Here is a 12,140-nt window from a genome sequence, read left to right as displayed (position 1 = left end):
TGCTAGTTGTTACTCTGTGCATTTCACTGAGATTGCAAATGAAACAAGCCTGATCTGTTTGTAGTCAGTTTTCAGGTTCTAGTTTTTATGATGTCTTTTAGTGCTGTTCTGTTTGTATTTCCTGTGCTGGAGGGGAATGTTTAAATTAAGAAAAGTGTGTTAATAAATAAAAATAATAATAATATTTGTTAAGATAAATTAAGATTTGGACTAAACTAAATTGACAATGTTAATTTAAGAGATTTAAAATATTATTAAATCTGATGGTTTGTATTTCACAAAATCTATCTTGTTACGGTAAAATGGTGGGTTTTTAAAATAATGATATCGCTTTTATGCAGTCTGGTAAAGCACGGCTCTTACTTCCTATTCTGCTTTAGTTTAGTCAGAAGTTCACTTGTAACTGATGCACTGAAATAATTATATTTTGTGGGATGCATCAATTCTGTTACAGTTGATGTGTGATTAATATTTCAGAACCCCTTTATAGTTTCTCTCTCTGACCTCAGAATCAATAACCTAGAGCATGCTAAATATAAATATTCTGCTGCATTTCTAACTTTCTTAGAGGTAGATTGTAAACAAAATTAGTTGCAAATGCTTATTGAGGCTCAGCATAATGCCTTATATTTTCTCTAAAATGTTTTATTGTCAGTGTTTACTTTTGGGGAAAATGTGTTTGACTTAAATATAGCTAACCAACTGCATTTGCAGTAAACTGTCAATGCATACATGAATTTTTAAAAGGAGCTGAGTGAGCAGTGTTGTTAAAATGCAGATTGTCAATTGCAGTTTACTGGCTAGTCATGTCATTGTTTCAGTGCTTCTTATTTATACGTGAAAGGCTGTGGGCACAGGGGACTTTGCCTAGCAGCTCTGATGATTCCTTTGACAGCTTTGTGATGAACTTTGCAAAACAATTTTAAAGCCTGTATTGAAATGTAATTAGTGATAGAGTAGATCTGCTGAGAATCCCTCCTTTCTTCACTTATCAAATGCTCAATGGGAGGTATTTGTTCATCAATAGAAAATATTGTTAATTCTTCCACAGAATCAGTTTGTTTTATTATAATATTTTTAATTCCATGGAAAGATGATTGCTTTAAAAAATTCTTGAGAGAAATACTAAGAATAAAATGAATGCTATCATAACTTGGTTTCACGTAACATTTTATTTCAGAGTTTCTCACATTGTCATTTCATGTATGTATTAATTCTACACAGCATTTTAGACTAGGTGAAAAGTTTAAAAACAATAGTACTAATTTTGCTAGCAAGCAAAATGATCAATGATTTAACTGTAGCTCAATCACAGAGAGTGAATTCAGACCAGTAATAGTGATAACAATGCTTAGCAGTTGCTTTGCTACCAATGAGATTATGATTATGATTATCTCTGCTTCTATAGTTCCTATTATGTGGGAGAAGGAGGGAAAGTCAAGATTAAAATTTAAAAACTGCAATTGAGAGAAGCTTTCTATCTTGGATGGCTAACTACATTTTGTTGCATCCCTGCTGGGAACAATTTCTAGTCTGTCTGTAACTATCTACATGTTGGGAATTTAGCTATCCAGGACGAATATGCTATTTCTATAGGGGATGCCTTGTGTATAGTAAAACCTGATAAAATCACTAATCGAGGGACAGATAAGATGTGACAGGTTTGAGGGGGGTAGCCATGTTAGTCTGTATCAGCAAAAACAACGAGGAGTCCTTGTGGCACCTTAGAGACTAACAAATTTATTTGGGCATAAGCTTTCGTGGGCTATAACCCACAAAGACAGCCTTTCATAAAGGAGGAGGCTGAGAACATTTATTTGAAAGGTTGAAGGGAATCCAGTAAAAGCATTTTACAAACACGTTTTTGTAAAATACTTGGAATACAGATACTCAATAAAAGCAATTTTTTGATGCATAAATGGTCACTGGTAGCTAAATATTGATCTGTCTGGGGGTAATCCCTAGACAGAGGTGACATAAAAGTATAGGGTGAAATCCTGGCCCCATTGAAGTGAGTGGGAGTTTTGCCATTGACTTCAATGGGCCAGAATTTCACATACAATGTTTATTATATTTAATTTCTATCTTGTGTTTTAGAAAAAAAACTTAAATCAATACACAGAGAACAGTCTCCCCTCCACAGATGGTGTATTGTACTTGATGGGTGTAATCTGTGAATTTATGAAAAACGCAATTGCAGTCCTTTCCATGACTACTTAGACCAGCGAAGGATTTAGGAAGAATGTGTGTGCTTATATTAGACTGTATTTAGTTAGACCTTGTCTACAATAGGAAGGTTCTGTTGATAAAATTATGCTAGGTATACTAGAAAAACTGCTCGCATAGATGCAATAATATCAGAATAAAAATGATTTTTACTGGTTCCCTCCAAATAGCATAAGCTATACCAGTATAAACATTTATACTGATATAACTATGTCTGTGCTAGGGCTTTTACCAGCATAGCCATGTCAGTAAAAATTCACACCACAATCAGTCTAACTATGTCGGTAAAACTTTTACATGTAGACCAGGCCTTAGTTCAAGATGTCAGTGTCCTGGAGCCTCCAGAAAGAATTCTCTTTATATTCATCACAACTAATCCAGGTCTATGCTAGAAATTTTTCTATTTTGCTAAATCAGTCAGGGGTGTGATGTAGTGTGATTTGTGACAGACATAGCTGTGCCAACAAAAGCCTCTACTGTAGACTGTGCTTTTGCCAGTATAACTTATTTCATATGTGGGGGTGGGGGAATGGGGACACAGGTGACTCGAATAAGCAAAAGCACAGTTTTGTTAGTATAAGCTGCATCCACACTAGGAGTACTTTGCCCTGATAGTATGCCCGTAAAGCTATACCAGAAAGGCCTTCCAGATGCAGACCAGGCCCAAATCCTGTCTGTTTTTCTGTATCACATGGGATACTACCTTAGGCACTGAAGTCTAAAGTGTTTCATCTGATCTCAGCAGCCCTTGAATTATTTTGGGGCAGCCTTTGATCACATTGGGGCTACCATGAGATTCTCTCTTAAGACAGGGGTTCATTTAATACACATGGGCTTTAATACTGGCATCAGTGAACTGGCTTTGCTGAAACAGTGGCATTTTGTTAAATTTGCAAGAATTTTTTTTATAACTGCACTCGAGGTTCTGATAGGCTTAAATTAATTATAGAAAACAATGTTAAAATACTTAGTGTCTAACTACAGTTGACATCATTTAAAAAGTAATCTGCTGCAGTTATCTACCAATACAGTAGGACATGACAGAATTTCTGGTGGTGTACTTTGTTCACTGTAGTTAAAAATCTAAATTGGAATACTTATTTATTTTCATGAAAAAACTGCACTTTTGCTGCAGAAATAAAGGGTCAGATGATAATACAGAACCATACATCCATTCTGTACAGAACATGGAGTGTCGTGAATAAAAAGAAGATCTTTTGATTTCTGTGGGGTCCCATATTATCTGGCAAGTCCCATCCTATGTGCTCTGGCAAGTCACTTAACCTCTGTGTCTCAGTTTTCCCATCTGGAAATAATCCTTCCCTGAATTCCAGGGGGTATTGTTGAAGCTTAATCTTTACTATCTAACGTACATTAAGAGCCTTGGATGGACATTCCTATGTTACTGCAGTTTTAATTGTATTTTCTCTTTATAGATGGCTATTCCTATGAAAAAGAGGCAATGGAGAACTGGATCAGCACAAAGAGACGGTCTAGTCCCATGACAAATCTCCCTCTCCAATCTCTTATACTTACACCAAATAGGACTCTGAAAATGGCCATCAATCGTTGGCTAGACACTCAGCAGAAATATAATGAAACAACTTAGTCTTGAATACACCAATTGTTCTGTCAAATTAATTGTAATGAAATTATAGGTAGTGGCAGGAAATAACTATCAGAAATCTTAAAACACTAGAAAGGAAAAAGGTAAGCTTTTCTCCATGATGTCTTTAGTCTGTAACTCACATAGAGTCCCTTAAATGCACAACTTTAAACCAAAAAAAAAAAATTATTTTGGTGCCTAATAAACTATTAAAATTTCTTTTTAATATTTGAGCTTTAATTACAATATTTTTGTATAAGAAAGTTCAAATGCTAATTGAAAATATGTAGGCTTGGCAGAATTTGATTTTTATTCTTTTATAATTTCATTGGATAATTGTGCTTATTTTTAAGGGTCTTTTTTCAATTTTTATCAGTTTAAATTTTCACAGTTGCAGGGAATTATTTAATGACACTTGATGTTGAGATTCAAAAAGTTAAAGCTTTATAACTGTTAAACAAATTGTCAACATCACATGTCAAAGTATTCAAAGTGAATATCCTTAAATCACAATCTAATACATTCTCAAGCACCATTTTTCTTAGTTTGCCTATCTCTAAATTTTGATTATCAATGGAAATATTTTAATTTTTGTGTGTATGATGAAATTGATGTTTGCAGACATTTATTGATTTTTAAAAAAATCTCATCCTTCCAAGCCTAAATATATGCATGCTTGAAAAAATAAAGTTGTCTGTTAGAAGTAAAGCAATACTGTAATGTCTATTTTTGAGTGTGTCTCAAAATATCTGGTATATTTAACTACTGCAAACAAAATAAGTGTGTTAAGGTTGCAAAGTCAACCACCCAAAAGTTAGGAATTGCCAGTATTAAGGCTGCCTGTGAAACCTTTATTCAGCCCCTTTGTGCATATGTGCATGATATAGTCTTAAATTACATGATTACATACTATTTTTGACTCATTCAGTGAGTGCATCCCCATCTGTTTCTACCCATCAGAGGAGTGAGGTCCTGGAACAGCCTTCCAATACGAGTTGTGAGGGCAGACAACTTAATTAGTTTTTAAAAAGAGCTGGGCAATTTATGAGTAGGATTGTGTGATGTGGTTGCTTGTAATAGGGCAAGGGGAGCAGCTCAACAGCCATGTGTTTCATTTCTAGTTTGTCTTGTGTTCCTCAAGTTCATGCTTCAGGGTTTCAGCTGGTCACCTGCTGGGGTCAGGAAGGGATTCCTTCCCTGTCCCCATCCCCCTGTGCATTCTCAGGTGTTTTTGTCTTCTTCCTCTGGAGCATTAGGGATGACATGGCTGGAGATGGGATATGGGGCAGGACGGGCCAGGGCTCTGAGGTTACACCAACATTCTCTTAGGTGCTTGGCTGTTTGGTTCTTGCCCACATGCTCAGTGGGTATTTGATCATCCTTCGTGGGGCCAGGGAGGAATTTTTCCCCAGGTCACATTGACAGGACCGTGGCGGGGTTTTGCCTTCATCTGCAGTTTGTGGGTGGGGATCACTTGCCAGGATTATCTGGGTATATCTCACTTAATCATTTCCCTGCCATTGGAGGGACCTCAAGCACTGGTGCACCTTAGTCCTTCTTATTTGCTGCCTGTGGCACATGATAGTCTATTCTCCTGTGGGTCTCCTTTACTTCGATTTCATTTCCATTGCTGAGTTTAGTGTATGGGGACTGAGGGGTATTGGGGGCCACTGATAAACAGGTCAAACTAGATGATCTTGTGATCCTTTCTGGCCTTAAACTTTACATTCTGTGTATGCTCCTGCAGGACTGGGGGTGGTGCCTGCCTTCTCCCCACCTTAGGGCTGTGCTTTGAGATACTGAGATCCTAGAGAACTATTGTCCTTCTGTGACCATTTCCAGGATCATGAAAAAAATCTACTCCTTCAAAAACCCTTCAAAGATTTGAAAACCCAGTTCCACTTTTAAAAGGCATGTTTTTATTACATGTATAAGGGATCATCCTCCGAGCAGCCTTTGGTCCAGCAGAGTAGAGGAAAGAATGACAAGAAGAGAGGCAAGGGAGCACTGTGTGTTTCCTTCTTGCATTGCTCTGAACCCTCCCATACACACCCACTGCTCCCAGGGCCGTCCTTACCCATACGCAAAGTACGCAGCTGCGTAGAGCACCAGGAAATTTGGGGCACCAAATTTCCTGGTGCCCTGTGCAGCTGTGTGCTGCTCCAGCCCCTGCCCCACCTCTTCCCCATGGCCCCCCCCACTCTGCCCCAGCTCCACCTCTTCCCTCCCCTGCTCTGCCCCAGCCCTGCCCCGCCCCCACTCCCCTTAGGACTGCAGCAGGGTCGGGCCTCCACTGACAGCGGGAAGTGCAGCAGCCCAGCCCCAGCTGCGCCACCGGTGAGTGCTGGGGGGTGGTTCCCCCTACCCCCCAAGCCAGCCCTCCCCTCCCCCCCATGGAGGCCTCCCTCCCCGGGGCGGGGGGCTGCATAATGCCCCAGAATAGCTAGGGACTGCCCTGACTGCTCCCCTCCTTTTCTGCCTCCCCATCTCCCGTTTCCCACTGCTCCACCACCTGACACACCATGGAAGCCAGGCAGACCCGTATCTGGCCACTGCGCTCTTACTGAAGGAATATTGTGACGCAGAGAAACTGTTCTAAAACCACTCACCACACAAAGAGCCAACTTCCTTCAGGATATAACTGACCTCCAAAAAACTACAACATTAACACCATTCTTGCCACCATGAACATCACTTCCCTATACATCAACTTCCCTCACAATGGCGCTGTCTGACTGAAATAGTTACAGGATAATGGACAACACTCAGATATCCACTCCAAACACATCACCAAAATCCTTCATTTCATCCTCACCCGTAACAATTTTACATTCAACAACAAACACTTTGTCCAAACCATGGGAATAGCTATGGGTATTAGGATGGCTCCCTAATATACCAACCTCTTCATAGGCCACCTTGAAGAAGAATTTCTGGACAAATATACCATGAAACCAGTGGTATACCCAAGATACATAGATGATATTTTCATCCTCTGGACAGATGCCCTAAACTAATTGATACATTTCAACCTCAACTTCAAAAACCACTCCCCATCCTTTAAACTCTCCCTGGAAAAGTGATACTCAGACCTCAGTGGCTCAAGAACCAAATTAGTGATCAGTTACCCAAAAGAGCCAGAGTCGTGTGACTTCATTCCATTTACTATAGTACTATATATAGTGATTCTCACAGCAAATAAATAACTTAGTGCCAGTTAACAACTTAATTGGTTAATAACATAGTAAAAGCATCCTGATTGGTTAATAATTTAGAGTGGTTAATAATTCAGTCACACAGTGTTTTCATATCATGTGCTGCAAAGAGCCATAAGAGACAAATTAAAGAGCTACCTGCTGCTCTAGAACACTCCCATGCTACCATCAACTTCCTGGATCCCATAATCAGCTTCAGCAATGGAATAGACAACTATGTACAAGAAACCAATGGATCACCACACCTGCCTTCACAGATCCAGTAACCACTCCAACTATATCAAGAAATCTATTATCTACAGCCAGGGACTCAGAAGAGAAAACCTATACTTTATCACACTCAAAACCGCCTTCAACAAACAAGGACACTCCATCAGAGAAGTAGATCACATCATGGAATAGATCACCCAAATACCCTGGGAGAATCTGCTTCAGTACAGAAATAAAACACTCTCTGACCATATACCCCTAGTTGTCACCTACCACTCCACACTGGAACCCATCTGGAGTATCATCAAACAATTACAACCCATACTTGACGGGGACCACATCCTAAAAGAATCTTTCTGGCTCCCCCCTTTCTTCGCCTTCAAATAACCCCCCAACCTCTCCAAGGTCATCATCAGAAGCAAGCTCCCCGGGGACAAGGACACACTAACTCAAAGCGGGACCAGAGACTGCCAGAACAACAAATGCAAAACCTATAGCCACATCTCCATGGCTACAATGATCAACACCTCCCACAACACACCTTTCAAGATCCATGGGTCCATCACAACACTGTATGCAGCGCACTAAAGCAACTATGTGGGTGACTGGAGATGATCACTACGTTTCCAAATAACTAACACAGAAATATGATAAAAACATTGTATCAACGGTAGGTAAACACTTTTCCTGAAGAGATCACTGATGTCTCAGTCCTCATTCTTAAAGGAAACCTGTGTACTTCAAAAGAGGAGCCTGGAGCTTAAATTCAAAACTTTGCTAGACGTGAAAAAGCATGGGCTGAACGAAACACTGGGTGTATGGTTTATTACAACAATCTGTTAACTACTCCTGTTAAACAATCTGTTCCACCTGGTATTAGCGCCCAGACCTGAAGAAGAATCATAGAATATCAGGGTTGGAAGGGACCCCTGAAGGTCATCTAGTCCAACCCCCTGCTCGAAGCAGGACCAATTCCCAGTTAAATCATCCCAGCCAGGGCTTTGTCAAGCCTGACCTTAAAAACCTCTAAGGAAGGAGATTCTACCACCTCCCTAGGTAACGCATTCCAGTGTTTCACCACCCTCTTAGTGAAAAAGTTTTTCCTAATATCCAATCTAAACCTCCCCCACTGCAACTTGAGACCATTACTCCTCGTTCTGTCATCTGCTACCATTGAGAACAGTCTAGAGCCATCCTCTTTGGAACCCCCTTTCAGGTAGTTGAAAGCAGCTATCAAATCCCCCCTCATTCTTCTCTTCTGCAGACTAAACAATCCCAGCTCCCTCAGCCTCTCCTCATAAGTCATGTGTTCTAGACCCCTAATCATTTTTGTTGCCCTTCGCTGGACTCTCTCCAATTTATCCACATCCTTCTTGTAGTGTGGGGCCCAAAACTGGACACAGTACTCCAGATGAGGCCTCACCAATGTGAGCGCCCTGTAAACTCAAAAGCTTCTCTCTAACAGAAGTTAGGCTAATAAAAGGTATCATCTTACCCACCTTGTCTCTCTATTGTCCTGGGACCAACCTCGTTACAACACTGCATACGCATTTCTACATACAGATACAAAAAATTCCTGGTATCTCATACATAACTCTTCCTAGCCCCTCTCAAAAAACTATAATATACACAAAGTCCCTCTCTACACACAGTTCTCACCCTTGCCACTGGCAATTCATAGATTCATAGATATTTAGGTCAGAAGGGACCATTATGATCATCTAGTCTGACCTCCTGCATAATGCAGGCCACAGAATTTTACCCACCAGTCCTGCAAAAAACCTCACACCTATGTCTGTGCTATTGAAGTCCTCAAATCGTAGTTTAAAGACTTCAAGGAGCAGAGAATCCTCCAGCAAGTGACCCGTGCCCCATGCTACAGAGGAAGGCGAAAAACCTCCAGGGCCTCTTCCAATCTGCCCTGGAGGAAAATTCCTTCCCGACCCAAATATGGCAATCAGCTAAACCCTGAGCATATGGGCAAGATTCATCAGCCAGATACTACAGAAAATTCTTTCCTGGGTAACTCGGATCCCACCCCATCTAATATCCCATCACAGGCCATTGGGCCTATTTACCATGAATATTTAATTACCAAAACCATGTTATCCCATCATACCATCTCCTCCATAAACTTATCGAGTTTAATCTTAAAGCCAGATAGATCTTTTGCCCCCACTGCTTCCCTTGGAAGGCTATTCCAAAACTTCACTCCTCTGATGGTTAGAAACCTTGGCCTAATTTCAAGTCTAAACTTCCTGGTGGCCAGTTTATATCCATTTGTTCTTGTGTCCACATTGGTACTGAGCTTAAATAATTCCTCTCCCTCTCCGGTATTTATCCCTGTGATATATTTATAGAGAGCAATCATATCTCCCCTCAACCTTCTTTTAGTTAGGCTAAACAAGCCAAGCTCCTTGAGTCTCCTTTCATAAGACAAGTTTTCCATTCCTCAGATCACCCTAGTAGCCCTTCTCTGTACCTATTCCAGTTTGAATTCATCCTTCTTAAACATGGGAGACCAGAACTGCACACAGTATTCCAGGTGAGGTCTCACCACTGCCTTGTATAACGGTACTAAAACCTCCATATCCCTACTGGAAATACCTCTCCTGATGCATCCAAAGACCGCATTAGCTTTTTTCATGGCCATATCACATTGGCAGCTCATAGTCATCCTATGATCAACCAATACTCCAAGGTCCTTTTCCTCCTCCGTTACTTCTAATTGATGCGTCCCTAGCTTATAACTAAAATTCTTGTTATTAATCCCTAAATGCATGACCTTACACTTCTCACTATTAAATTTCATCCTATTACTATTACTCCAGTTTACAAGGTCATCCAGATCCTCCTGTAGGATATCCCGGTCCTTCTCTAAATTGGCAATACCTCCCAGCTTTGTATCATCCGCAAACTTATTAGCACACTCCCACTTTTTGTGCCAAGGTCAGTAATAAAAAGATTAAATAAGATTGGTCCCAAAACCGATCCTTGAGGAACTCCACTGGTAACCTCCCTCCAGCCTGACAGCTCACTTTTCAGGATGAACCCATTGTAGTCTCCCCTTTAACCAATTCCTTATCCACCTTTCAATTTTCCTATTGATCCCCATCTTATCCAATTTAACTAATAATTCCCCAGGTGGCACGGTATCAAATGCCTTACTAAAATCTAGGTAAATTAGATCCACTGCGTTTCCTTTGTCTAAAAAATCTGTTACTTTCTCAAAGAAGGAGATCAGGTTGGTTTGGCATGATCTACCTTTTGTAAAACCATGTTGTATTTTGTCCCATTTACCATTGACTTCAATACCCTTAACTACCTTCTCCTTCAAAATTTTTTCCAAGACCTTGCACCAGATGTCAAACTAACAGGCCTATAATTACCCGGATCACTTTTTTTCCCTTTCTTAAAAATAGAAACTATGTTAGCAATTCTCCAATCATACGGTACAACCCCTGAGTTTACAGATTCATTAAAAATTCTTGCTAATGGGCTTGCAATTTCATGTGCCAATTCCTTTAATATTCTTGGATGAAGATTATCTGGGCCCCCCGATTTAGTCCAATTAAGCTGTTTAAGATGAGTTTCGCTTCTACCTCAAATATGGTAATATCTACCTCCATATCCTCATTCCCATTTGTCATGCTACCATTATCCCTAAGATCCTCTTTAGTCTTATTAAAGACTGAGGAAAAGTATTTGTTTAGATATTGGGCCATGCCTAGATTATCCTTGACCTCCACTCCATCCTCAGTGTTTAGCGGTCCCACTTCTTCTTTCTTTGTTTTCTTATTTATATGACTATAAAACCTTTTACTATCGGTTTTAATTCCCTTTGCAAGGTCCAACTCTACTTGACTTTTAGCCTGTCTCACTTTATCCCTAAATGTTCTGACCTCAATAAGGTAGCTTTCCTTGCTCCCTCCCTTCTTCCACTCCCTGTATGCTTTCTGCTTTTTCTTAATCACCTCTCAGAGATGCTTGCTCATCCAGCTTGGTCTACAACTCCTGCCTATGAATTTTTTCCCCTTTCTTGGGATGCAGGCTTCCGATAGCTTCTGCAGCTTTGATTTAAAATAATCCCAGGCCTCCTCTACCTTTAGATTTATAAATTCTTCTGTCCAATCCACTTCCCTAACTAATTTCCTTAATTTTTTGAAAGTCAGCCCTTTTGAAATCAAAAACCCTAGTTGCAGATTTATTTTTGTTAATCCTTCTGTTCAGTTTGAACTGAATTAGCTCATGATCACTTGAGCCAAGACTATCCCCTACAACCATTTCTTCTATGAGGTCCTCACTACTCACCAAAACTAAATCTAAAATGGCATCTCCTCTAGTCGGTTCAGCAACTACTTGCTGAAGGAATCCATCAGCTATTGCATCTAGGAAAATCTGAGCCCTATTATTATTACTAGCACTCGTCCTCCAGTCTGTATCTGGGAAGTTAAAGTCCCCCATGATCACACAGTTTCCATTAGTATTTACTTTATTAAAAACATTAAAAAGGGCTCTATCCATATCCAAATTAGATCCCGGCGGTCTATAGCACACCCCAAGCACTATCCCAGGGGAGGCTCTAATAGTTTTCTTCCCCAATGTAATTTTTGCCCAGATGGACTCAGTCATATCCATTTCACTGCTTCTTATTTCTTTACATTCTACCTCCTCATTGATATACAGTGCTACTCCACCACCTTTATCTTTATTTCGGTCTGTCCTAAACAGCACATACCCCTCAATACCTGTAGTCCAGTCTTGACTACTATTCCACCATGTTTCTGTTATCCCTATAATATCTGGTTTCACTTCCTGCACCAGTAGCTCTAGTTCCTCCATTTTGTTATCTAGGCTCCTCACATTAGTGTACAAACATCTTA

General features: G+C 40.2%; 1 protein-coding gene across 2 annotated transcripts in view; it reads left to right on the top strand.

Annotated features, from left to right (window-relative positions):
• WDSUB1 (WD repeat, sterile alpha motif and U-box domain containing 1) overlaps window positions 1-4,544 on the top strand; it is a 76,506-nt gene extending 71,962 nt beyond the window's left edge. For both annotated transcript variants that reach the window (XM_077829899.1, XM_077829900.1), the window contains one exon: window positions 3,663-4,544. In XM_077829899.1, coding sequence (XP_077686025.1) covers window positions 3,663-3,835 — 173 coding nt within the window. In that variant the 3' untranslated portion in view covers window positions 3,836-4,544. The remainder of the gene's footprint in view (window positions 1-3,662) is intronic.
• The last annotated feature ends 7,596 nt before the right edge of the window (window positions 4,545-12,140 follow it).

Source organism: Eretmochelys imbricata, chromosome 11 (assembly GCF_965152235.1).
Source record: "Eretmochelys imbricata isolate rEreImb1 chromosome 11, rEreImb1.hap1, whole genome shotgun sequence".
Classification (NCBI taxonomy): domain Eukaryota; kingdom Metazoa; phylum Chordata; order Testudines; family Cheloniidae; genus Eretmochelys; species Eretmochelys imbricata.
The sequence above is the reverse complement of the archived record's forward strand: the minus strand, read 5'-3'. Positions and strand labels throughout refer to the sequence as shown.